The sequence below is a fragment of the Notechis scutatus genome, chromosome Z (assembly GCF_049901735.1).
Source record: "Notechis scutatus isolate UNSWTSFEM ecotype Mainland chromosome Z, rNotScu1.2, whole genome shotgun sequence".
NCBI classification, from domain to species: domain Eukaryota; kingdom Metazoa; phylum Chordata; class Lepidosauria; order Squamata; family Elapidae; genus Notechis; species Notechis scutatus.
Genome location: NC_142025.1, coordinates 54,672,672 through 54,700,116, shown reverse-complemented (window position 1 = coordinate 54,700,116; position 27,445 = coordinate 54,672,672). Strand labels below are relative to the sequence as shown.

At 39.5% G+C, this 27,445-nt stretch overlaps 1 protein-coding gene across 14 annotated transcripts in view; it reads left to right on the top strand.

The window, feature by feature from the left end:
- Positions 1–27,445, top strand: part of DNM2 (dynamin 2) — a 176,922-nt gene that overhangs the window by 137,973 nt on the left and 11,504 nt on the right. For all 14 annotated transcript variants that reach the window (XM_026688807.2, XM_026688802.2, XM_087945295.1 and 11 more), the window contains 3 exons: positions 11,465–11,578; positions 20,478–20,587; positions 25,147–25,258. In XM_026688807.2, the coding sequence (XP_026544592.1) occupies positions 11,465–11,578; positions 20,478–20,587; positions 25,147–25,258 (336 nt within the window). The remainder of the gene's footprint in view (positions 1–11,464; positions 11,579–20,477; positions 20,588–25,146; positions 25,259–27,445) is intronic.

Here is a 27,445-nt window from a genome sequence, read left to right as displayed (position 1 = left end):
AATTCTAGGACCCTACAGGGGTTTGTTAAAAACAGACCATGCCAGACAAACTGTATTGCTTTTTTGATAAAGTAACTAAATTAGTGCATCAGTGAAATACAGTGAACATAGTATACTTGGATTTCAGGAAGACATTTGACAAAGTAGACCATAACAAGCATGAGGTAATTCCACACTGGAAGTGGCTACTGCATTGATGGCAGACTCTAGCTCCCCCCAGCTTGCTCTCTACTCTCCTCCCATCCATTTTTTTGGTTATCATATTGATATAGTCACATTATGTTCTTTTTCATTGTTTATTTCATTGTTTTATTTTATTTCTGTTTTGTTTACATTCTTTTCATTTCTTTCTTTTTATTGCTGAAGCAGCCTAGAATAGCCCCATAGTGAGATAGGTGTCAATTAAACTTAACAAAACGGGACCATGGGATACCCCATTACATGCATCCCTCCATGTAGATGTAGTTCCATTGAGGATATCCCCTGAGTGCAGTTGGTCAGTAAACTGTGAATCCATCTAGTGGTAGTACTTTTTATCCCACATTATCTTAGGTCCAGTACATAAATGATCCAATGAGTGGATGAGAAGGGTAACTCATCAAATTCTTAGATGACACCAAGCTGGGGGAACAGCGAACACTTTATAAGATAGGCTCAAGATCCAGAAGGATCTTGACAGGCTTGATTCCATTGGGGTCACCAACCTTTTGGACCTCAGGGACCACCAAACTCATAATTTTAAATCACATGGACCACTAATATGAATTTTGACTGATGGTGACTTGCTGACGATGGGAAAGTCTGTCCCATATTCCAGTAGTCACAGGATTAGCCTGTGCTCCTCCAACTGGGTGCACCAGCCTGCCATGGACTGGAGGAGCTGCTCCGGGATGACCAAAGGGCCAGTCTTGTGACTACTGCAGTTCTGGAATATGGGACCGGCCCATGATGGGGTTGGAAATCTCCGTCGTAGGGGGTGGCATATGTAATGTGGAAATTTGCGGGTGGTGCAACATGCAAAAAGCAGCACAGCCCTCATCAGCCAGGATGAGATAATGGTGCTGTTGTGGCAAGAGGGGGGGGGGTGGCACAGGCGAACCGAAGCAGCTATGGAGATGTCTGGAAGGTGCGGGAGCGCCGCACTACTTGTATGTGATACCCAGAGTGTATCAAAAATATAACAAAAACCAAAACATAAATAAAGGTCCTTTAATGTCTTCAACTTGGCTTCACTGTTTAATTGTTCACAGTTGAAGATTAAACTATTTTCAAAATAACATTCCAAATGAAAAAAACAGTTCAAATTCAAAGAGCATATAATGATGCAAAAACCAAAAACAAACCGCACTGAATAAAGTTCCACAACAGACCAGGATAAATAATTATAAACCTCAGGAAGATAACCAGGTACAGTCCGTTGGAAGAATGCCAACCAAGGTAAACCTAATCTAGGAATAAAACACTAACTTGTCTCCAGCGTTTGTTAGCACGCAGGTCCAAACTCTTATGCAGATCTCACACCTGCAACCCATGAAGAGGATCATGGCCTCCTGAGTAGGCCACGTTTTTCCCTGATTGTCTCCTCCCTGCGTGTCCTAGGATGGATAGGGGATGGGCCTGGATCCTCCTTTGACTGCTCAGCCAGCCTCTGCCCTTCCCCAGCCTCCTCCACCACCTCTGGAGCCACACTTCCTGTTGTCTGTCCCTCCTCTCCTTCAGAGTCAGTCTCCACCAGGGACATGACATTGCATTTGTGCAGGATCAGCATTCCGCCTTTGCTCAAGGAGCCCGGCGAAGTTTCCTGCGCCGCTCGCACTTCAGCGCTTTGACTCCCAGGGACACCTGGAGGAGGAGTGGTTGAAGGGATGTCTGTAGCTGGGGTGGATGGTGATTGGACCATGTGATGGACTGATGAGTACAGGGATTGGTTTGGACTTTTGAATTACTAAGGGAAAACCCAGAACTCTCAGATTCCAGTATACTACTCCCAGATGTGCCAGTATACTACGCTAATAAAAAGAAACTTTGAGAAGATGCCTGACTCAGAATTTTTAATTGGAGTTGAGTTTTTCTGGAACTCTGACACCTGCCTTGGCAAGTGGATTGGACTAGAAGACTAAGGTCCCTTCCAGCCTCATGATCAGGGGTGAGATTCAGAGGGTATGGACCAATTTGGGTAAACTGATAGTTCCGGCAATTAGTTGGTCCCGCCCACCCGCTCCTGCCCTAGTCTGTCCTATATTCCTTTGTTTTTCACCCCAGCTGATTCACACGATACAGCTGATTGCTTTGAATCAGCTGTTTTTACTCACCATAACTGCAGCAGAAGGTAAGTTTTAGCTGAAAAGGGGGCATTTTGAAGTTCTGTGCGCAAAGTGTGCACTCACTGAATTGGTTGTTACACCGGTGGAATCCCACCCCCACTCATGATTCTATAATTCTATTGTTCTATTTATATGTGGAAAAAATTTTTTGCCTTCAAGAACAGTTTGTGCCCCTCTTGGACAGCAATGTACAACTAAAAATTTCCAATAATTGTCCCACAATTCAAGTTCACAAGTTCAGAAGAATTTTAGCCCATTCCTCTTACAAGAAAGCTTCAATTAAAGGATGTTGGTGGGCTTCAGATTGGTCCACAAAATTTCTATAGGAAATAGGTCAGGACTTTTGAGTTGGTCATTCCAAAGCATTAACTTTTTTCTGCAATTAGTATGAGTTTGGGCAGTTGACTTGCTGCATGACCCACTTCAAGTTTCAATTCAAAATTACCCTGACCTTTTCTTGCAGAATTTGCTGGATATGTCAAAAATAGATGCCAAATAAATCTTATTGCATTCCTTGACAAAAAGACAAAATTCGTGGACCAGTGAAATTAGTGGACAAGTGAAATAATTTTTTTGGACATAAAGAATCAGAATAGAGCTGGAAGGGACCTTGCAGATCTTCTAGTCCAGCACCCTGCTCAAGCAACGATCCTATACCCATGAGGTGAATCTATGCCATGCGTGCCGGAAATGGCACGCAGAGCCATCTCTCCAGGGACACCAGCCGTCACCAGTTGCCCTTTTGGCTTCCGGCGTGCGCATGCACACTGGCCAGCTGGTGCTTGCATGCGGGAAACGCTGAAAACCGGAAGAGCAGCAGCTCCCCGGTGCACATGCACATGCTGGCCAGCTGATCTTCATGCATGCATTCATGCCAGCCAGCTGGTCTTTGCACGCAGGAGCACCAGAAATCAGAAGAGCAGCTCCCCAGAGCGCATGTGCATGCCGGCCAGTTGGTCTTCGCACGTGCATGTGCTTCCGTTTTCCGGAGCTCTCACATGCCGCATAGGGGAGCCACTCTTCCAGTTTCTGGCACATGTGCCCACTTTCATTTTGGCACTCAGTGTTGAAAAGGTTAGCTCCCACTGTCTTATATCATTTCAGACAAGTGACTGTCCAGATGACATCCAAGTGACATCAGTAAGGCATTTGATAAAGTTGACCACAACCTATTACTTCATAAGGTAGAAAAATGTGGGTTAGACAGCATTACTGTCAGAGTATATTCATTAACTGGAATAGAGCATGATAACAAGTCAGCCAATGAATAGGCATAGCAACTAAGTCAGCCAATGCAGACTGTTCTGGAAACTGAAACTGGAAGTAGCTTAGGCGTGGCTCTATATTAAGCTCTGCAGCTCTGAAGCTATGTTGAGCTCTGAGTCTTCTATTGAAATGAAACTGCTTCTCTCCTCTGCTGTGTATCTTGCTTGACATCTGAACTAAAGTGAAACTGATGTCTGTTTCTGAGCTCTTGAGTTACTGCTGAAGCTCTGCACTTGCACCATGTTTCCATTTGAGTTTGCTCCATGTTGGAGAAATCTACAAATGGTTTGTAAAATTTACTTATTATGTTTATAAAGACATTAAATGAAGCATCAGCCATCTGTGTTTATTTTTCCGGTGCTGAATTATTGCTGCAAAACTCTGAATAATTACCACCAGATGGATTTGTAATTGGCTGACCAATTATGATTCATTTGTTTAATTGGGTCCTCTTTAATTAGGTTTTGGACTGGTGCAAATAATGTATTTTAGATCATTTTTATGTGGAAATATTGACAATTCATAATGATTCACAGACTTTAAAGTACCACTTCATTTGGCACGGTGGCTATTTTATTACATAAGTTTCAGTTCTGATGTGTAACGTTTTCTGTAAAACATTGGCTGGTATTGCTTCCTCTAATCTCTGAGAGAAAGGTATGTAAACACTATTATTCCTCTATATTCTTTTCCCTTGTCTGGTGAGACCAGTGTTTCTCTGTGCTTTTTCTTTAAGTGCACTACTTCAAAGAAATTTGGCTGAGTGAGCTTAGCTTTTTTAGATAATCTGTTATTGTGCTTTCAACTAAAAAGACACTGAAGAAATTATAGATGCTAGGTTCAGAGCTAAAAATCAAATTGGCTTATTTGGTGGCTTCATAAGAAAATGGAAATGCTGGAAACTTTGAGGGAATATCCTTTTAATACTAGGGACAGAGCACTTCACCTATCTAGTTCTTTGCTCTTGCAAAAATATTGATTCTTAATGAGGTAACAAAATCTTGGAGTATACACATGGCTAATTAATCCATTTTGAATGCTTATGCATTCATTCCGCTCAAATTTGAGGTATGGGAGATCTGTTCTTCAAAGTGCTATTTTATTCCCCTCTTCCTAGTTTTACATTTAGATTTGGTGGAATAGAATCTAATCTAGCATAAAATATATAAGAAGTTTGCCTTTGGTCAGTTTTCTCTGGAGGTTTAGGTAGGTGGTCAGGTAGTCTAATCGCTGTATTATGCTTGAATAATCTGAGAGTTCTGACACTTCCATTTTCCTGATATTCTACAAGTAATTGTGCATATCATAGAACAGTAATGTTTAAATGCAGTATGAAGTCTTAGGAGTGTGCTGCAAAAAATTGGAGGTGTGTCTAAATCCACATGGTAGAGGATTGCCTATTGAATTTGTATGAAATTGCTGTGGACCTGCCAATTAAGCAGGATGTCCCAATCAAAATTGCTCATGCCTGAAAGAGTAGGTTTTTTCTGAGGATGAATAATTTCTACTCTTATGTGCACATTTCTCTTTTCATGGTATTTAAACATATGTCCAATTTTAATTTTTCAAAAAAAGACTGCTATCTATCGAAACTTTGGAAAACAACTCCAATTCCAATGCAATTCCTACTCTTCTGTTGCTGGCTGTGAGAATGCGGATTATGCTGCAGTAGGAGGAAGGTGGATATCTGACTGGCTGGGCTGTTTGATATTACATAATAGGCTTCTTGAATATCAGAAGATATATGAACCTATGAAAAATCCTTCAATACCTCTTTCTCTAGCTTCTTGCTAGTATTGATGGTGAGAAAGTGTCAGGAGACTTCTCTTGACCCTTCTAACCAATTTTTCCTATATTTGTATCCCTTCTGTTTTCTGGATCTGTAGATATGGCTAGTTTTTGTGATTAATGAATGAAACCAAATTTTGTTATTAAGGCAAATGTTCCCCTTTCCAAGATTAACAGCAGAAATAGTTTTCTTGCAATTGGTGATCTTTGGCTGTTCTCACTAATTTTCTGCCCAAAGAGCTGAATCTGTTTCTTCCACACAAGCATTTCTCCTTTGCTATCTTCTTTTTCTGGCTCCATTCTTTTAAACTGCAATTAGATTTTAAAATGTAAATGATTCCTGTTTATGATTCTTTTTAAAATTTAAACAGATGTGTTTTCTGGCCAGTGTCTTTAATTCTCAGCACTTTTCATTGCTTTGTTGAGCAAATTGAATTAAAGCTGAGTTTGCAACAGCCCATGCCCCCCAGTGCACCATCCTTGCATATGATGTAAATTACTTGGAAGTTTATGTTGGCAGTTAACTGAGCAGCTCTAGAAAGATGAAGATCCAATACAGTCCTAATTCTTGATCCCTTTCTATGGTTACTCAGAAGTCTTGCCTATAACATATATAATTGTTGTAATCTAACACATTTGTCTATAGCCATTAGGTTTGGCATGACTGTACTCAAACATGTATACAAATTCCTCAGTACAGATTGCTTCTTTCCAACTTATTACTAATCTGTGTGGTTGTGTTAATTTGGTAGGGGAAAAAAATCTATATTTAAGCTAAGTTGCACTAAACTTTGACTTTCCCTTTTCTTTTTCTACTCTAAAATTACTGGCAACAGTAAAAATGGTCAGTATAAATTAGGATATCTGAAGTTAAGCCCAGGCTTCTCTTGCCTAGTTTAGTTGAAAGGATATTGGGATTTTGTTTGTTTGGGGGGTGGGAGTTGATTAGGACTCATTTTTTATCAGTAATCAGAAGGTAGAATTTGGGAGGGGCTTTTTTTCTATAGCAGGGCATGAAAACTAGGCTTTTTTGTGTTTTCTGGAGTTATAAGCTTTAATGAAGCTGACTAAAATTGTCTGTTTTCAAGATTATTGGCTATTATAGCTGCCTGCAAAAAGTTAGCCTTTGACCATTTTGCAGTTCAGATGCCCAATTGGTTATAAGAAATTGTATTCTGTTTAAATTTACTAATGTATATTTAAATATGTACAGGTTATTCCTTGGTAATTCTTACTATGCATTACAAGCCTTATTTTTAAAAACCCTGAAATAAGCATGACATAGAACTTGGATGTTGATTGGCTCATTCATTCAGAACTGCTTTGCAACACTTTTTTAAAAAACAAAAACATAATGGCTAACATTTAAAAAAGGATATTATATTCTTACAGAATACAGAATAACACAGTTGGAAGAGATCTTGAAAGTCTCCTTGATAAGTTTCCATCCACTTGTCTTGTCTTCAGATGCTTTGGACAATAGGTTGACCTCCCCTTATCTGTGACAACATTTCACATATTGGAAGACTGCTAACATGTTGCCCCTAGTTCTTCTCTTTGTTAGACAAGACATATGCAGTTCCTGCAAGCCTGTAGTTCCTAATCTTCTTTGTTGTTCTCTGCACTCTTTCTAGAATCTCACCATCTTTTTGTATCATGGTAACCAAAACTGGACAAAGTATTCGAAGTGTAGTCAAAGGCAGTAAAAGTGGTACTGACACTTCTTGTGACTGTGATATTATTTTTCTGGATCTAAAGTGTTGAGTGTTTCCCCAGCTTGATGTCATCTGCAGATTTGATTAATCCCCTTCCATCCACTGGTCTAGATCATTTATGAAGGTGTTGAAGAGAACTGGGCCCAAATCCAGACCACTGTTTGCTTTCCTCCATCTAGATGTAGTTTCATTGAGGACTACCCACTGAGGGGAGTTGGTCAGCCATTTGTGAATCCATCTGGAGATAATACTGTCTTTCCATATTTTTTTATCTTACTATATTACCTAGAAGTAGTTTGTGGTCGTATTTTGTCAAATGCCTTACTGAAGTCCTTAGTATACTATGTCCACAGCATTTAGCTGTTTCACTAACTTAATCATTTTGTCAAACAATGCAATATATTTGTCATATGTTTGTGCAATATGACATGATCTGTTTTTGATAAACCTATATTGACTACCAGTAATAGCTTTGCCTGCATTTGGTGTTCACAGATCTGTTGCTTGATCATCTGTTCCAGCATCTTCTCAGGTTTTTTTTTTTTTTTTTTGTAAATTTTATTTGAGTTTTCACAAAGAAAAAAAATACAAATAAAACATCTTTTTTGAAAGTAGCGTAATCCCGGGTTACATTTCTTCGTACAGACACAAATTCAGGTTCATGCTCATTTTTATATTCTATTCCATATCTTATTACTATTTTACATTTTCTGCATAGCTTCTCCCCTCTTTTAATTTTCTCAATTTTATTTTAATTATCTCATCTCAATTCAAATCATTGTATTTATATTTTTGTCTGTCCTGTTTCAATTATCTATTATCTTTTCTCATTAAACAAAATTTCTCCTGTAGTTACTGATTGGAGTATGACGCCTTTATATCTTTTCCCTAAAGTTGTAACATTCAATATAATACATAACTTCCATTCGGATTCTGCTTGGTACGTTCTTAAAATACACACTGTATTCTTAAAAAAAGAAAAAATTATAAATGTATATAATTAAAACAACATTGCATTCCAATTCAATTCTATCATTAATTAAATATTCATTAAAGTCTTAACATCTTTAACATTACTTTTCAATTAAATATCATACTTCTATGGGAACAATTATAAGCTTTCCATAGTTAATTCCCCCCCCTCTTCACTTATATTTTATAAAACATTAACTAATTAAAATGTTCCCGTTCCTTCCTAATTCAATTTTCTCATTTATTTTATTTCACTTATTTTATTCACAAACATTTCACTAAATTACACTAACTATTTTATCCCTCATTTTAATCATACGTTGTTTCCAATTTTCTAAAGTTATTTCTATTACTAATATAACAATACAATCTTATGTACCTTTACAAAATCCCTTTTTCAGTTAGATTTTCACCCATTATCTCTAAATAGGTTCTGTTTCTCTATATCTTGCTCCAGTCCTTTGTAACTTCTTTTCCTTTCCTTCTTCCCTCTCTTCTTCTCTCTCACCTTTTTACCCCCTTGTCTCTCTACCTCTATTTCTCTCTTCTGTATTCCCCTTTTCTGTTGCTTTCCAGTATTATACTTATTTTTCGAATTATTTTTCTTTTCTTTGGTTGTTTTTTTAAGTCTTAAATTCTCCATTCTCTTTCCCCCCTTTCCTTTTTCTTCCCCACATAAAATTGCTTGTTCATTAAAGATGGCTTCTTCTTTGTCCCAGTCTTCTTGTTTTGCAGTCTTTTCTTGTTGTTTCTCATAGTTCCAAATCTCCATTTCTAAGAATTGAAAAACGAAGCCAAAAGAACCCTTCCCTTGTGCATCTTCTTTGTACTTTTTAAGTTCCATTTTCAATTCATCCAGAAGTGGTGCCATTGTATAAATTTTTAAACAACCACCCGATTGATTTTAGTCATTCAAATATAATAACCAAGAATCCAAGGATCACCAAATAATCCAAATACATGCAAGCTGTTTCTTTTTTGCTCTTTTTTTTTTCACTTTCTCTTCCTGGGGTTACCATTTAGTTGCAAAGTTTCAGTTAAAATGTATCTTTTAGAAGTCTTGTTGAAGTTTTACTGTAGATTATTTTTAATTCCAGGCAGTCTCCTCCCTCTTCCAGATCCTGCCCTTATTCTTTTTCTCTCCCTTCCTTTCCCTTTTCACTTTCCTTCGCTGCTTCTGACTCTTCTTTGGGAGTGATGTTATTTTTTGTAAGTTTAAATTCCAGGGTACTTTAGTTGTTGCTTTTACAATTTAACCCAGTCAGCCAAAACTTTCACTTCTTATCTTCCTCCTGCACATTCTTTTCCGGTCGAGTTCTTCTTTGTGGTGGCCATTTCTGACCACCGCTGCAACCGCCTTCGGGAAAGGGAGTCATGGCCAGCTGAGGAGGAGAGATGCAGCTCTCCTCAACCTTGCTGGCGGTCTCCCCCCTCTTCACCACCTCTACGGGGTGGCTTAGCCCCGAAACCAGCCGGCTCAGGGCGCTCCAGCAGCGTGCCCAGACAGAAACTGCGCACGATCGCGGATTTCTGTCTGTTGCCGAAGCCCTTCAAACTGGAAGTCAGCATCTTCTCAGGTATTGATGTCAGGCTGATTGGACTATAGGTTTCCTGAATCAATTTTCTCCCTTTTTCTCTTTTCCAGTAATTCCCTGATGCTGTAGGATCTTTGAGTGATACCTTTCAGTGGTTCTGAGATCATTATCTGCCAGCTCCTTCAGAACTCTGGGATGTAATCCATCTGGTCCTGCTGATTTGAATTCATCTAGAATGGATAGATGTTGTCTTACAATTTTCTTGCCTATTTTGACATATTCCTAATTTGCCTTTTATGCTATCACTTTTGATAGAATATAGTGTTTTTTTTTCCTTTTGCGTAAAGACAGATGCAAAGAATGAATTAAGCAGTCCTGCTTTCTCCTCATCACCTCCTTGCCATCTTTTCCCATTAGTAACTTTTTTCTTCCTTATTTTTACATTTTGAAATTTTTAACTTTTAAAAATTATTTTTGACATTTGTTGCAATTCTTAGTTCATTCTGGGCCTTAGCTTTCCTGACTTCATCTTTGCAGCTCAAGGTTATATGCTGGTATTCTGCCTTAGTTAGTCTTTGCAGTTGGGCAGCATATCAATAAAAATAATTCTAAGATTATGCTATTTGTCTTAATTCATAATTGAAATTATTACTAAAAAGAGAGTGAAAGTGCTAAAAAGAAGAAAAGCTTTATTATTTTTGAACCAATTTCATAGAATGTCTGGTTGTCTTCTGAAACAGAAGATTATCTTTCAGAATTGTATATTGTTTTTGAGAGAGCCATCTGTATGATTAGTGTAGTAAGAGAGTTGTTTTCTTCGCCAAGTCAAATTTACTTCATTAGTTACTAATGCCAAATCAGCATAAGTCACATGTTGAATATTTATTGGAAGTTCTTGATGGGAACAGAGTTTATTGAAATTCTGGAATCAGTGGGCTATAGGGAATGATGAATGCATATTCTGTGTCCTGAGTTGTGGCTGCTGACTATGGCTGCTTTGTATGTTATGAATAGCTTTTTTTAAAGAGGCAATTTCAAGATAAAGCATTGTTGCAATATATTCTGGCCACTGCTTTCATTTTTTTCAGAGATTTTGTGTAAAGCTATGCTTCATGCTGTGAAGTTCCACTGCCAATGTTTTGTTTACTGTTTACTTGTTCTTGAGAGAATTGTCTATAAGATTAGACAGAGTTGTTTCTTTAGCCAAGTCAAAATTGTCTTACTAGTTATTAATGCCAAAACAGACCAAGTCATGTACTGAATATGTATTAGAAGTTGATGGGAAGAGAGTTTCCTGAAGTTTTGGAATCATGGATTATAAGCAGGAAATCAGTTCATGTTCACTTTTTATTTATTGCAATATAGTGATTTTTAGGCTGCAAACTGGATACATACATACTCCAACTAGGTTATTCTATTTTTTGTGGATGAGCTGATCTTTCTGGATTGCCTATTGCAGAGCTATGGTCATGTCACATATCAAAGTCTGCTTCACAAACCTAGCATTTCCTGTAGTTGACATCAGTATTAAAATTTCTCTACATACAGGTTTTTTTAAAGTCAAATATTTGCTTCCAGTTTAGTCTTACTGGATTATTTTATTTTCTCATTACTGTCATAAAACAGGCTGCTGTGGACTAGCAGTTCAGAGACAGCTTAAAGACTGGAATCATCAGTAGACTTTCATTATTTGCCAAGGCCATGGTGCTGTAAAAGTCTTTTCTGTTTGTATCCTGCAGATAAGCTAGAATTTTAAGACATTGCATCAAATCTTTCCAAACAACTCCCTTCTTTGTTCTTCAGGTTGGCTTGTAATCTGTTCTTTTTTCTCCCTTCTCATCTCCCACTTCTTGATCTCCTCCAGGTCATCCGGCGAGGCTGGCTGACCATCAACAATATTAGCATCATGAAAGGGGGCTCCAAGGAATATTGGTTCATCTTAACAGCAGAAAGTTTGTCTTGGTACAAGGACGAAGAGGTATGTAATAGATGGGATTTTTTTTCAATTGTTATCCTATTCCAGCAGAGTTCTGTTCTATTCTTCGATTAAAATAAAGCCAATTTGATTAAAATTGATAAAACTTAGCTTGATTTATGCATTTTGTATACAATTTTGCACAACTATATAGCATATGTTCAAATTTTCAGCTGATAAATATTTTGGATGGATACTAGTATGATACAGGAATTAGATAGTTAGACTATAAGTATATAATATAGTCTTATGGCTACTATGAAAATACCATTGGAAGAGATGACAATATATTGAACTTGTACAACAAAGGGAAGATATATTTATATCTAGTTGGATGTTTTGGATGTTTTTAAGAAGAGTCTGTGGCATAATAAATGTAAGAATAGAACAATTGTTTTTTACATTAAGATGGGGAAACAATAATTGCAAATATTTAAATGGCTTATTATAATGACCTCCCTTTTTGCACATATGAGTAAAATTAAATTCTGAAAATCTTGAAGCATAATAAATGTAAGAATAGAACAATCATTTTTTACATTAAGACAGGGAAACAATAATTGCAAATATTTAAGTGGCTTATTATAATGGCCTCCCTTTTTGCACATATGACTAAAATTGAATTCTGAAAATCTTGAAGCAATCAGATGTTGATACTGATAAGCAATCAGATGTTGATACTTGATACTTTGTAGTATATAGTGAAAAGTGGCAGAGTAAGTAAAAGAAGGGCAAATTAAAATAGCAGGTCATTTATAGATACTTTATGTTTTATTGACAGGATTTGCCTATTGAAATGTTTTTTTCCAGTTCCATTTGCCTAGTTCTGTATGATTTTCCCATTTGTATTATGCACATCTTACAAGAACCATGTAGCTTTTTTTTTAAGGTCATCATCCTGATTTTTATTTGAAACCATCCAGCTTTTTTTTAGTGAATAGTACAGTCTGAATAGTACAGACATTTAATTTCCAGAAAAAAGTCACAGTACAATATATTCTTCTCTGATACATCTCCTAACTCCTAAACTTAGACATGTGCTTACATTTCTTGAATTGTTTTGCCCGGAAGATGCCGTCCAAATTAGCTAGACTCAGATGTCTTTTATCTTCCTGTCAAGCCTGTACAGGCATCACCCTTAGCAAGTATGTTACATAGTTTTTTTTTCCTGTCTATGGTTACATGAGTCCATATAAGATGGGTTATCTCACCTTCAACCAATAGGACTGAGTCTGCTCAAATTCAAATTCCGCCCCTTTCCTGTGGCCACTGTCCAGTTTTCGACTCAGTCTTAGCCAGGACTCGATGTGTTTTACAAGGGTCCAATGTAGCTGTAATTGGAGCCTGATTGTAAAAAGGGGGAAAAAACTTTTAAATGGACCTTTGAGGCTTGGAATCTGCTGGAGACTGGTTAGTGAGCTAATTTTAGCTCCTAGAACTGGGAAACGGCGGGAAGGGCTTCAGACTCAGCGCGGAGAGCCTAGACCACGTGGGACGGCTCCTGGGTGATCGGCCCAATAAGGGCAGCCAGCTGATTGGCACGGCAACAACAGAATCCACTTGCAGTTTCTCTTTCGCTTTCTGGCTTGCTGTATTGATCACCTTGGCTGCAAAACGCTCAGCGCAGCAGCCTGCAGCAGCGGCTTGAAGATCTGGGAGAAGCCACAGAGAGCTTTGCTGAACGTTTGGAGGAAGCAAAGTAGCCGCTTGATCGGGTATCAGCCCGATCCCAGCTGGCAGGGATTACCCCCAGCTGAAGGGCGCTATTGGCCATGTTGCCAGTGCTGGGTTGCAGACCACTATCAGGGAGTCTCCAGCACTGAGGAAATCGCATGGGTGCCATTCTGACCTGTTTGCAGGTCCAAAACCTGGTGTGTGACCGGCAGGGTATGGCTGCAGCCCAGAAGTTGCCTTCACAGGCTTGCTAAGCCGGCTTACCAGGTAAGATGATTCTTTTGTTTCTGGATCTGGCCTTTTTATTGCATTAATTACTTGTGCTGGATTTATTAATTCTCCTTCCTCCTTCTAGCAGGTCCCCTCCCTTCCTTGCCTCTTTCTTGTTAATTAATTCATTCTCCAGGTGAGATGGCTGATAAAGAGCAAGAAAGGGAACCAAGTCCTTCCACTTCCAAAGGAAAATCCAGAGGTAGACAGAAGAGGAAGGCTCCTGAAGCCAGAGCTGAACCAGAGGTCCAGAAGGAAACAAAGGCTTCTGGAAAAAGGTCTGAAAAATGCCACCATATGGCTGGGGGGAAGGGCAGGAGATCTCCTCCTCCTGATGCTGGTTCAGATCAGTCTGCACAATCCCCAGTTTTACAACTGGAAGTAGGGTCTTCTGCCTCTACTGGCCCCCCTCGCCCTGGGATTTGGTCCCCTGATAATTCTTCTGCAGTTGGGGATCCAACTCCCTTGGGAGACCTTGAGAGGGATGATAGGGAGCCTTCAATTGTGGAGGAGCTGCTTCCTCCCCTCCTAAAAGAGCCAGACTTGTTGCTGAACCTTACAATTCTGAGGAAGAGGAAGGTGCTGTTCCAGCCCATTTGGAAGCCATTATTGCTAAGGCTATCAGAAGGGGAGTGATGGAGGCTCTTCGAGTGTCCAAAGGAAATATCTCTGAGGCCTCAGATCAATCAGATCCAGACAGGTCTTTTCATGCTAGAGAAACCTATTCCTTCAGAGACAGAGGTTCACCTTTGTTATCCAGCATTGCTGGCAGAGCCCTTGAAGAAGAGAAGAAAGAATCTGATTTCTCAGAGGATGAGGATACGACCCTGGAGAGACCTTCCTTTACTGGCATTTTTGATGCATAGAAGTTTAGGGCTTTATTATTCAAAGCCAAGAAAACTGCAAAGTTGGGGCCTGGGGCTGATGTTGGTGAAACAGAAGGTGCTGGCACAGTGCCACCTGATCAACTTTTCAATGAACCAACTGTAAGACCAGAAATGGTGCCTGTCCCTCAATGTTATACAAAAGCAGATGGAAGCCCCTGGTACTTCCTCATCGCTGTTGGCCAATGAGAGGCATTTCATTACCATGGGGCCTGAGCTAACCAGCTCCCTGCAGGTGCCTACAGTTGATGCACCAGTCGCGGCTATGATCTCTGCCTCATCCAATCTGGCAGATCTTGAAGAGGCACTAAAAGCTGAAGATAAGAGGATTGAGCAATCCCTCCAGCGCACTCATCTGGCAGCCGCTTGGGCAGTTAAGGTGGCTTTGGCTACCTCCTTTTTCACAAGATCCTCTCTACGGTGGCTTCGCCAATTGCAGGACCGTGTCCCTGCATCTGACGTGCGAATTCATCAGGATATTAATAAGTTGGTCGCAGCCTCAGAATTCACTGCAGACACTACTTTGAATAGTGCCAGGTTTGCCTCCAAGGCCATCGCCACATCCATCACTGCCCGTAGAATATTTTGGCTGAAGAATTGGCAGGCAGATGGTTGGCGCAAGTGGAAGGTGGCCTCTTCTCCCATAAAAGGGGACAAGCTATTTGGCGAGGTCGTGGAGCCACATCTGGTTGAAACCAGGGACAAGAAGCAGTATCTTCCTTCTCTAAATAGACGCTCCAGTTTTAGGGCTGCTCCTTATAACCATAGATCCTCTTACAGAGGAGAGGGCACTTCAGGGGCTCAAGGGTCCCAGAAGCAACCCTACACCCGGCAAGAATGTCCTCAGGATAGAGCAGCCTGTGACAGACTACAGTACTCAGGCAAGCGGCCCTTTCGTGGGGGAGGAAGTCACTTCTTCAGACGCTCCCGATAAAGATAGGAATAGTCCTCCCATTGGGGGCAGATTATTCCATTTTGCTACCCAATGGGAAACTACAACATCTGATGCTTGGGTGTTACAAACTGTTAGACAGGGTCTATCCCTTGAATTTTGATAACCTCCTCCCAGATCTTTTGTACCTTGTTCAGTCTCCAGAATACCATCTCGTAGACGGTTGGTGGAACAAGCAATTCAACACCTGTTACACATCAGGGCCATTCAAAAGGTCCCCATTAACCAACAGGGCAAGGGATTTTATTCCCGTCTCTTTGTGGTATCCAAATCTTCTGGGGGATGGCTAGCCATCTTAGATCTTAAAAGGCTCAATAAATTTGTTTTGTACAAGCATTTCAGGATGCATTCACTACAGACTATCTTGGCCAGCGTCAGGGAGGGTGACTTCCTCACATCTATAGATCTCACTGAAGCTTATCTTCATATCAGAATTTGCCATTTACATAGGCAATACTTACATTTCACTTATCAAGGCAAACATTTCCAATACAGCGCCATGCCTTTTGGCTTGTCCTCTGTGCCCAGGGTTTTCACTAAAATCTTAGCAGCCCTGGCAGCCTGTTTGAGGAGTATCCCCATTAGGGTCCAATGTTACTTAGATGACATTTTAATCCAATCTTCTTCTAAGAACCAAGCCTTATGGGATCTACAAACTACCATTACCATGTTAAAAGACCATGGGTTTTCCATAAATAACAAGAAAAACCATTTTCTCCTACTACAAGTTTATTGCATTTGGGGGCTAACAAAGTTTTTCTTTCACAAGAAAGGATAGACAGTTTGCTTTGAAGGCTTGTTCTTCCACCCTGGCTTCTCTATCCCAACTATTAGGGAAGATGATTTCCACCATCTCCATTGTGCCTTGGGCCAGGCTTCACTCCAGAAAGCTTCAATGGTTCCTTTTGCCTCATCAAAAGGCTGGCTGGAGTCATTTGGCTGTTAGGGTTTCCGTCCCTACATCTGTCAAGAGGTCATTGTGGTGGCCTTCTCCGGCCTTGCATGATGGACAAACATTCAAAGAAACTTCTCGTATTGTCATCACCACAGATGCCAGTCTCTCCGGCTGGGGAGCCCATCTCGGCTCCAATTTGGCACAGGGCCTGTAGTCCCCCTTAGAAAAAGGGAAGAGTATTAATTGGTTAGAACTAAGAGCAGTCAGGTTTGCTCTCAAACAATTTAGATCATACATATTTCATTCTCATATCCTTGTCCTGATGGACAACACCACAACCAAGGCGCACATTAATAGACAGGGAGGTACCAGGTCCCAAGCATTAGAGGATGAGTGTCTGGGGCTTTGGGTGGAAAAGAATCTCCTTTCTATTAGGACGGAACACATCTCTGGGGGGGATAACACACAGGCTGATTGGCTAAGTAGAGCAAAAATTGATCCCTCAGAGTGGAGTATTCCCCCTCTTTTGTTTCAGGGGCTGGTTCAGATATTCGGACTTCCAGACCTGTTCACCTCTCCGACCAACGACCAACTTCCCAGATTCTTCACCAGGTTCGTGCACCAGGGAGCAGAAGGGACCAATGCCCTGAGGTGTCGTTGGCTGCTGTATGCCTTCCCTCCTCTTCCGTTGTTACCAGTGGTGATTTGGAAGATTTTGGAGGAGGAGGAGGAGGTATTGTTACTAGCTCCATACTAGCCCAGACATCCTTGGTTTGCGGACCTGGTGAACCTCGCGTGTTCCACTGCTTGGAGGATTCCTCCTCTCAGTCTCTCTTCTCCAGGGAGAGATCTCTCACCCAGACCCCCAGTAGTTCCAACTGACCACATGGCAGTTGAGCAGAGCATGCTGAGGAAGCAAAAGATTTCTGAGAAGGCCATCCAGACCATCCTAGCAGCCAGAAGGCCTTCCACGAACAGAATTTACCAAGGTACGTGGAAAGTTTTCTGCCAGTGGTGTTCGAAAACCAAAATTTTCCCCATTTTGGCCTCTGTGGCAATATTTTGGACTTTTTGCAGGAGGGTCTTGACAAGGGACTCTCCGCTAATATCTTGCGTAGACAGGTAGCAGCCCTTTCCTCAGTTTTGTTTTTGCATCGTAAAGGTTCCCTATCTCTCAATCAGACTATTCGTAAATTTTTAAAGGGGGCTTCCAACATAAGACCACCAGTTGTTCACACAGATTTCCCACTTGGGACCTTCCCAAAGTTCTAAAAGCTTTAATGTCCCCACCTTTTGAACCCCTTAAATCCATAACCTTGTATTTCCTCTCTCTCAAGGTGGCATTCCTCATGCCATCACCTCGGCTAGGAGGATTTCAGAGTTAGCCACTCTTTCTGTCAAGGAGGGCTTGGTTGTCTTCCACGCAGACAGAGTGGTGCTGCGCTTAGATCCCTCTTTATTCCTAAAATCAATTCCAGATTTCATAGAGCACAGGAACTTGTCCTTTCCCAATTTTTGCCCTGCTCCTTCCCACTCTCTCAAGCGATCTTGGCACACTCTGGATGTGCGGAGGGCTTTGAAGACTTATATCAGGAGGATCCTTCTGTTCCGATCCGCGGAGGCCCTGTTCGTCTCATTTCAACCCAATTCCTTGGGGTTGAAGGTGTCGCCTATGACGGTGGGCAGATGGATTAGGGCCTGCATCGCTAAGGCTTACCACATGACAGCTCTTCCGATTCCAAGAAGGGTGACAGCACATTCCACCAGGAGTGCAGCGACAACGGCGGCCTGGGCTACCCAAGCCCCCATTGAGGAGATTTGCAGAGCGGCCACCTGGTCTTCTCCATCTCCTTTTATCCGCCATTATCGCATTGATACCTTCGCTGCGGCACATACTGCTTTCAGCAGAAGAGTCCTGCAAAGTGTACATGAACACTGATGTAAGTAGGACCAGACTTTTGCCCTCCCTGGAATTAGCAGGCTTGGGTATGTACCATCCTATCTGGACTCACATAACCATAGACAGTAAAAGGAACATTGGCTTACCTGAATGTTCGTTTTCTGTCTGTGTGGAGTGAGTCCAGCCACACCCTGATTCATATGGTCAGGGGTGGGCAAGGGGTGTGCATTAATGTGTCTGTTTCGTCAGCTTTGAAATTCAGCTGCCACATTTTTTTTAGAGAGTTAGAGGAGTTGAAAATTTCAAGGTTATTCTGTGTGTCGTATTAAGAATTTCCAGTTGCAGTTAATTGGTTCTCGTGATTTATGAAGTGTAGAAGTGGGAGGAGAGAAGGTGAGTTCTGTGTAACTCGTCAAAAAACTTTCACTTGGGAAATTGCTTTTGAACATGCCAGATCTGTTCCTAATAAATCAGTTGGAGAGATTGATATCATGGATACTTTCTGGATGCTTGACATGCTTATTTGCTGTAGTTGAATCACGTCTCATCTGCCTTGATGCTTCATCGAAAGCTGGGGTGGCCACCGCAAAGGGGCAGAGCTTGAATTTGAGCAGACTCAGTCCTATTGGTTTAAGCTGATATAACCCATCCTATCTGGACTCACTCCACATAGACAGAAAATGAACATTCAGGTAAGCCAATATTCCTTCCACCGTTCCATTAAACAGCTAAGGAGTTCATATTAAAGGAAGTTTACTGAGCTAGTACAAATGTTTTTCTTTTCTTAATTTAATCTCACAGGCAACCCTCTTCCTCAGCCTTTTTTTGGTGGGGAGGGAGGCTGCTAGTTGTCAGTGAGATAACAACAGACTGTTTTGAGGAACAACAGAGCCTAGATGAAAATGAATTGTTTCCTTCATTTCCTTCATTGAATACAATTGCTCACTTCCTCAGAACTGCATCAGTATACTGTACATATTTCTACTATAAATAAGATTACAAAGAAAGGTTCTTTTGAACATCAAATTAAATATTTAATACAATATTTTACTCTGAACTCACCTCTTGTACTTAGAAAATGAAGAATAATTCAATTCAATTACTTGTTTTTTATTAAATAATTGTTCTAGGTATTCATCAAAACTTAGAATAAAATCATTTTCTGTCAGAAAGAGGTAGAATCTTACCTGAGCAGCCAGCATCTCTGAAATTATTCTTATCCAGCCCAATCTAATCAATGTGCAAACTACTGTATACCTTTGTAGTTTCCTGAACAGGTAGTCTGAATGCTGTTTCCTTTCCATTTAGTTCCATTTAGTTCTCTAGTCTTAGGATTGTAAGTAGAAGAGTTCTGTGGGCGGGGGCGGGGGATCCATTTTTTCCTCTTCCCTTTGACATGGCAAAGTCGGCAATTGAATCCAACTTGGGAAGTAGGTGGGGTCTTTCAGAAAATCAAAGTGGGGAGGTGGGTGGCCTCCATCACATCACTTTTGGGACTTTGTGTGCATGCCGTGTGGAAGGAAAGATGCAGAATCTAAAACACTTCCAGATGTAGAGTTTTTGCAGGGGTTGTTTTTTGTGACAGCCCGTGCATGGGAAGTCTCACTATTGTTAAGCTGAATATTATTAAAGAAAACTGTTTTAGAAACCTGCTCTTTCATTTCCAAGTCCATTGTTTCTACATTCCTTCCACCAATTTTTAAGATGTTGCAGATTTCCACTGGCAAAATCTTCAGGTCAAGTTTATAAAAAGTTTAACAGTTCTTTTAGAACCCATAGAATTATTTCAAAGCTGCCAATTCTGTCCAAAAAATTACTATTGTTTTTTGGGGGGTTGGGGTTGGGGGGAATTTGTCCCTGCAATGGGCCATATAAAGGGCATCAGGGATCTATTTCATTATCACAATACCTTACTGCCACTAAGAATCTGAGAATGTTGGTTTCAAAAACAGCATAAAATTGATAAACAAAATCTGAATGACTTTCACCAGATATTATAGGAAGAAAAAATTAAATGAATAAATTAAAAATGCTCAGCCATTGGAAAATGGTATCTTAACATTTATATGATAGCCTTAAGAGGAATGTTATGTCGTATCTTATGTTATAACATATTTCTGGGTAAACTGTGAATGCAAGTCTTTTGGTCTCAGTCTAAGAAACAATGTAGGACAAGGCTAGAACTCTGGTTTTCCCAGTGTGGAATTGGAAATAGTTTGGTTTCTTTTCATTTTCTTCATTTTAACACAAAACCTTCTTGTTAGAGTATTGAGTTCACCTTTAAAGGAACAAAGAAAAATTACATGTAACTTTTTTATCTCTTATAGGAGAAAGAGAAGAAATATATGCTGCCTCTAGATAACCTAAAAATAAGAGATGTGGAGAAGGGCTTCATGTCTAACAAGCATGTCTTTGCCATTTTTAACACAGAACAAAGGTAAGAATAACCTCCTCTTCAGTCTTGAACTTTGTAAGAAGCTGTTTAAATTCCTTGGCTCAACTCACACGGATGACCTTGCCAGAAAACCAAAATGATGGAGACTTGCAGATTAGTGTTTGTATCTGCCTAAATCTCCTCTCTTTTTCTTTAAGTTGCAAATATTTTTCTATCTTGTAAAAATATAGCATTGTGTTACAGCAGAGTAATAGCATTTGAATAAAAACACTGCTCTTGAATATTAGTGATGAAAATGAAATAATGCTTTTTTCTCCTGCCATTAGCTACCTTTCATAGATAGGCTTATATCTTGATAGTTCAACCAAATTTAACTTTATCTTTTGTTATATATTATATTATGGAATTTGGTGCTGCAAAGATATGGCTTTTGAAAAGATTGTACAAAGGAGATAATAAAATCACAGTACTCCAATTAAATGAAGAAGGGAAACTAGATTCAAAAGTAAGCAGAGGTAATTTAGAGCCTTTTCCTAAACTGTTGCTTTCTGCAATGATAAGAATTGTATTTGAAAACATCTAGAGAAACATGAAATAGAGAAGCATATGAAATCCAAGAAAAGAAAAGGTTGTTGAAAATGACACAAATTATTATGATCATTAGTTAGGGGTTAGTTAGGGGTCAAAGTTATGTAATATTTAAAGAATCTTTCATCATTTGATTTTTCTTACAGTTTCATACATATATACATTCACATTATTCCTTTTTGGATAAATAATATGCAAAGTGAAACAAGCAAGAAATAGTAAGCAAAAGAAACCGGAGGCAAAAAAACACAAACAGAAGAGATTTGTCTAATTTTAGTTTACACTAATACACTATAGAGGTATTTACACTATACCTCATTTTCTTTGACAATCAACCTTACTTCCCATCTATTCATACAATTTATTTTCTTTTGTTCTTTCTCTTTTTGAAGGTCCCATCTACTCCATCCAACTATGATTTTCTTGGTTTTTCTATTAACTCATGTTCTCTTTTGTCACATGTTTTATGATTCAAATATCACTCATTCTCTATATATAATCAGATAACTTCAACATACTTCCTTTGTATTAGTCATTTACTTTTATATTCAGTTTATATTTTATAAACTGAATATAATAAATATATATAAATTATAATTTATATATAATATAAAAATATAAATATCAGCAGATAGACATAATCTGCAAAGATGAAGTCAGGAAAGCAAAGGCTCAGAATGAACAAAGATTTGCAACAAAAGTCAAAGATAATTTTAAAAGTTTATTTCAACATATAAATAACAAGAAAAAAGTCAAGGAAACAGTAGGTCCACCTAAGAGATAAGATGGCAAGGAAGTAACAGGCAGTAAAGAGGAAGCAGAGCTGCTTAACACATACTTTGAATCAGTCTTCACACATAAAAAACCTATAGCCCAACAACCTACAAAATCATAACTGTAAAAGACAGAAATAAAAATTAAAATAAGTAGGAAAATGGTAAGAGAACATCTGTCTGATCTTGATGAATATAAATCACTGGGACCTGAGGATTACCTGACAGAGTTCTGAAGGAGCTGGCAGATGTCATCTCAGAACTATTGTACCATATCTTTCCAAAATCCTGGAGCACTAGGAAACTACCTGATGATTGGAAAAGAGCTGATGTGGTTCCCATCTTCAAAAAAGGAAGACTAAAAACAGATCCAGGAAACTATAGACCAATCAGCCTAACATCAATACCTGGGAAGATACTGGAAAAGATAATTAAAAAAAAATATCACTGAACATCTAGAAACAAATAAAGTTATAATTGGAAGCCAGCATGGGTTTGTTAAAAATAGAACATGCCAAACCAATCTTATTTCATTGTTTGACAAAGTGACTAAATTAATAGACCAGCAAAATGATGTGGACATAGTTTATTTCGACTTCAGTAAGGCATTCAACGAAGTAGACCTCAACCTACTTCTTGGTAAGCTAGAAAAGAGTGAGATAGGCAGCATCACAACCATGTATTGTAACTGGTTGACAAGCCATTCTCAACGAGTAGTCCTTAACATATCCACATGGACGGAATTAAGCAGTGGGATGCCACAAAGTTCTGTCTTAGGCCCAGTACTTCATTAAATGACTTAGATGAGGGAATATAAGGGGAACTAATCAAATTTGCAGATGATACTAAGCTGGCAGGAATAGGCAACACCCTAGATCCACCCTTGAGCCAACCCCTCAAGATCCAAATGGATCTTTATAGACTTGAACACTAAGCCCTATCTAACAAAATGAAATTCAACATAAAGTCCTACATTTATCATTTTTCGGTGTATAAGATGCACTTCCCCTTCCCCAAAGTGGGTGGAAATGTCTGTGTGTCTTATACAGTGAATATTACCAAAGCCTCGCTGGCTCCCACCCTTTGACCTCTGCCTCCTAGCAATTTGCCTCCTTGCAGCAAACAGCCTGGTCAACTTCAGCACAGCCTGATTTAGCACAAGCAGCTGATTGTCAGTTGGATCTGCCTCCAGACGATCAGCTGTTTCAGGCTGCATGGATTGCCTATTGTCACCTCCACACGCCCCATTTTCGGCCTCTGCACCCTCTGTTTTCAGCCTCTGTGCATCCCGTTTTCAGCCTGTTCCGATACCCGCTGCCTGGAACGGGCCAAAACTGGGGCACGCTGAGGCCAAAAATGCAATGTGGAGGCTGAAAATGGGGTGTGCAGATGCAGCAATAGGCGATGGCGATCCCTACAGCCTGAAACAGCTGGTTGTCGGGAGGCAGATCCAATCGACAATCAGCTGCTTGTTCTAAATCAGGTTGTGCTGAAACTGACCAGGGTATTTGCTGCAAGGAGGCAAATTGCTGGGAGGCGGAGGCAGATTTTTTTCACCTTGTTTTCCTCCACAAAAGCTAGGTGCGTCTTATACTTTGGAGCATCTTATATTCTGAAAAATATGGTAAGCAAGAAAAATCAAAACTACACATATAGATTAGGTGAAATCTGACTTGATAGTAGTAACTGTGAGAGAGATCTTGGTGTCCTCGTGGACAATCAAAATATTAGCTAGCAGTGTGCAGCAGCAGCAAAAAAATAGCCAATGCAATCCTAAGTTACATTTTAACAGAGGGACTGAATCAAGATCATTTGTGGTGCTAATACCGCTCTATAAAAGCCTAAGTAAGATTACACCAAGAATACTGCATCCAGTTTTGGTCACCACGCTATAAAAATATGTTGAGACTCTAGAAAGATTGTAGAGAAAAGCAACAAAGTTGATTAGGGAGGCTAAAACTTATATGAAGAACGATTGCAAGAAACTGGGCATGTCTAGACTAGTAAAAAGAAGAACCAACCATGATGGTGTTCCAATATTTGAGGGGCTGCCACAGAGAGGAGGGAGTCAAGCTATTTTCCAAAGCACCTGAAGGCCAGACAAGGAATAATAGATGGAAACTGATCAAGGAGAGATTTAAGCTACATACAAATAAGAAGGAGTTTTCTGACTATGCAAACAATCAGCCAATGGAACAGCTTGCCTTCAGAAGTCGTGGATGATTCATCACTGGAGGCTTTCAAGAAGAGACTGGACAGCCACTTGTCAGAAATGGTATAGGATCTCCTGTTTGAGCAGGGGGTTGGACAAGGTGACCTACAAGGTCCATTCCAACTCTGTTATTCTGTTATTCTTTTTTTCTTCTTGTTTTTCCACACGCTGGCATTCACCTGAGTTTTGTGTTTCTCTTGATATATAAATAGTCCCTAGCTTATAACAATTCATTCAGGCACCATTCAAAATTTCAATAATGCTGAATTAGAACCAGTGCTTGGATTTCAAGCTGTCACAGCATCCCCACAGTCAAGTGATTGTGATCTGGTACTTGATTCCCAGCTCAGAATTATAACATCATAGTCAGCCATGGTCATGCAATTATGATTTCTGATGTTCCCTGCAGGCTTCCCATAAGCAAAGTCAGTTGGGAAACTGGCAAGAACATGGAGGCTGCCATCATGGAGGATTATTGCTTAATAATGTATGTCTCCTCGCTCTAACAGTGATAACTGAGAGTGCCAGAATAGTTGCAGCTAAACAATGAGGACTTGTGATATGCTTTACATTGCTCAGCAATGGAAATTCCAGTCGCAAGTACTGTTGTAACTCAGGGATTTATTGAATTCAATTCTCATTTCCACTTTATAAATGGGTGAAGTGCACACTTTGTTCTTAGCTATTTTTGCTTCAACAAACAGACATTATCTTTCTATTGGTATTATTAACATATTTTAAAACTTCTCTGTATATTTTCCATTCCCCATTAAATTTTCATATCCTTATTCTTCATTGTATAATATTCACTCAAACACTTAGCTTCTCAACCAATCTCAGAGGTCATCTGCATAGAAGAATATCATTGCAATATCAATATGCAGCTAATGTCATTACAGGCAAATCAAAAATTATATTTAGTAAATACAGACATAGACAGACTCTTTTACTCTTATTTCATGATATTGATATTTTCTCTCATTTAATTAGATGGATAATTGTTTTGTTGTTGTGCATTTCTATTCTAGAAATGTATACAAAGATCTGCGTCAGATTGAACTTGCCTGCGATTCTCAGGAAGATGTGGATAGCTGGAAGGCCTCCTTCCTTCGTGCGGGTGTTTATCCTGAGAAAGACCAAGTAAATATTGCTCAGATTTTCAGTTGAAAGGAAGGGAGGGAATTGCTAAAGAATTTCCTATCAGTTGTTTCCATTTCTGAAAGTGCCTTATAACCTAAAATCAGGAGTATGCAACCTTGAAAATCTGAAATGTCAGATTTCAGCAACAACATCTTAAATGATTTAAGTGCCCTCAGGAGGAGTTGGGTATAGGTAATTTTTGATTAATTACCATGGGAAACTTAGGCTGGGCTCCTCGAGCGAAGGCGGAATGCTGATGCTATGCAAATGCAAGTAGCATGGCGCTCCTGCACCTTCCAACCATCTCCATCACTGCTTTGGCCCGCCTGTGCAGCCACCCCCCTCTTGCCACAACAGCACCATTACCATGTCCTGGCCAGTGAGGGCTGCGCTGTTTTTTGCACATTGCACCAACCGCAAATTTGCACTTTACACGTGCCACTCCCTACAACAGAGATTTCCAACCCCACCATGGGCCAGTCTCATATTCCAGAGCTGCAGTAGTCACAAGAGTAGCCCTTTGATCATCCCAGAGCAGCTCCTCCAATCCACGGCAGGCCTTAATTGCGTGGAAACATTTCCCTGCCTCCCAATCCGAGTGGGTGGACAGATGCCACTTTTGAGCTGATAGACTTCTTCATGCTTTCCACAAAATTACCTCAGCATATCCAGAATGTTCGATCTTGTTTGAGTACTTAAAATTTCCTTTCTGTCATTTCCAAGGCTAACGCCTTTGAAATGGGGGGAATGTCATCTGCCCATCTTTTGCTTTCTTTGAAACTCGCTAGCAACTGCCATAACCAGGGGGGATGGGGCATTTGGGAGGGAAAGAGTAGTGGAGGTGTGAAAGAACACTATGGGAAAATGGAGAATATGGATACTAACAGGAACCAGAGGTATCAATTCAAGCAATCTTCCTCCCTTCAAGGATGCTGGACCTGGAAAAGGAGTTTACAGCAACGCCTGAAGCACCGGGTTTCCAAAACATTGGAACAGAACCTTAATGGTCTACTAACACAAGGGGCAGTTGGAGATTGTTTTCAATATATGATTGTCACCTGTTATTTCTTCAGAGCTTGCCTTGCTATACTTCACTCAGCATCTCTAGTAAAAGTACCTTTTATCTAACATCATATCAAGAGTCGTTCTTTCCTAGGAATAGCTGTGGCTAGTCTAACAAATATATGACTGCATCACTTAGTGATGGCTTTCTTTTTTTTTTAGCTTTAAAATCGACTTTATTTACAAAAGATTAAAACATGAATAAACATACAAATATATAAAAATAAAAAGAATATAAATAGAAAAATAAACATATTTCTTTCTATTACATTTGATATTAAGATTGATAGCTCATAGTAAACAGTAGTAAGTAATCATTGGCAAGTATTCCTTATCCCTTATCAATTACCTATTAATAAATAATATATTATTCTGCTATTACTATTGGATTATAACTGTATTGGTTAATCAAATGGAGCCTTCATAATATTTATATATAGACAAGAAGCTTGAAATCGTTATTATACGTTCAATATATACAACTATAGTATGTGTCCTGGGTTCATTTATCCTGTATACCTTTTTTCTTGCGCTCTACCCAGCTGTACCACTTATCCCAAACCAAATAATACTCTGACTCTTCCTTCCCATTGAATCTGAACGTGAGCCTCTCCATTTCGGCACATTCGTAGTTTTTTTGAATAATAATGTGTATTGGTGGTACATAGGGCCTTTTCCAATATTGCGCTAAAGAAATTTGTGCCGCTGTTCGATAATTTCTTCTATCCATATTCTTATCCTTGTCCAATATTTTTTAATCTCAGGGCATGTCCACCAAAGATGGAAATAGGTACCAAGTTTCTCTTTGCATTTCCAACAGCTTGGATTTGCTGTTGGGTATATTTTAGCTAATCTAGAAGGTGCCAGATGCCATCTATATATCATTTTATATAAATGTTCCTTATATGGTATTGATTTTGTAAATGTAAGATTTTTTTGCCAAATTTCCTCCCAATCATCCAAATCTATATTATAACTGAATTTTTTTGCCCAAGCTAACATTGGGCGTTTCACAATTTCTTCAGCTAATTCGTATTCTAATAGGAAATAATACAATTTGGATATCATATTTTTCTCCGGACCAAAGAGTATTTTATCTAATTGGATATCTTTTGTTTCAAATCT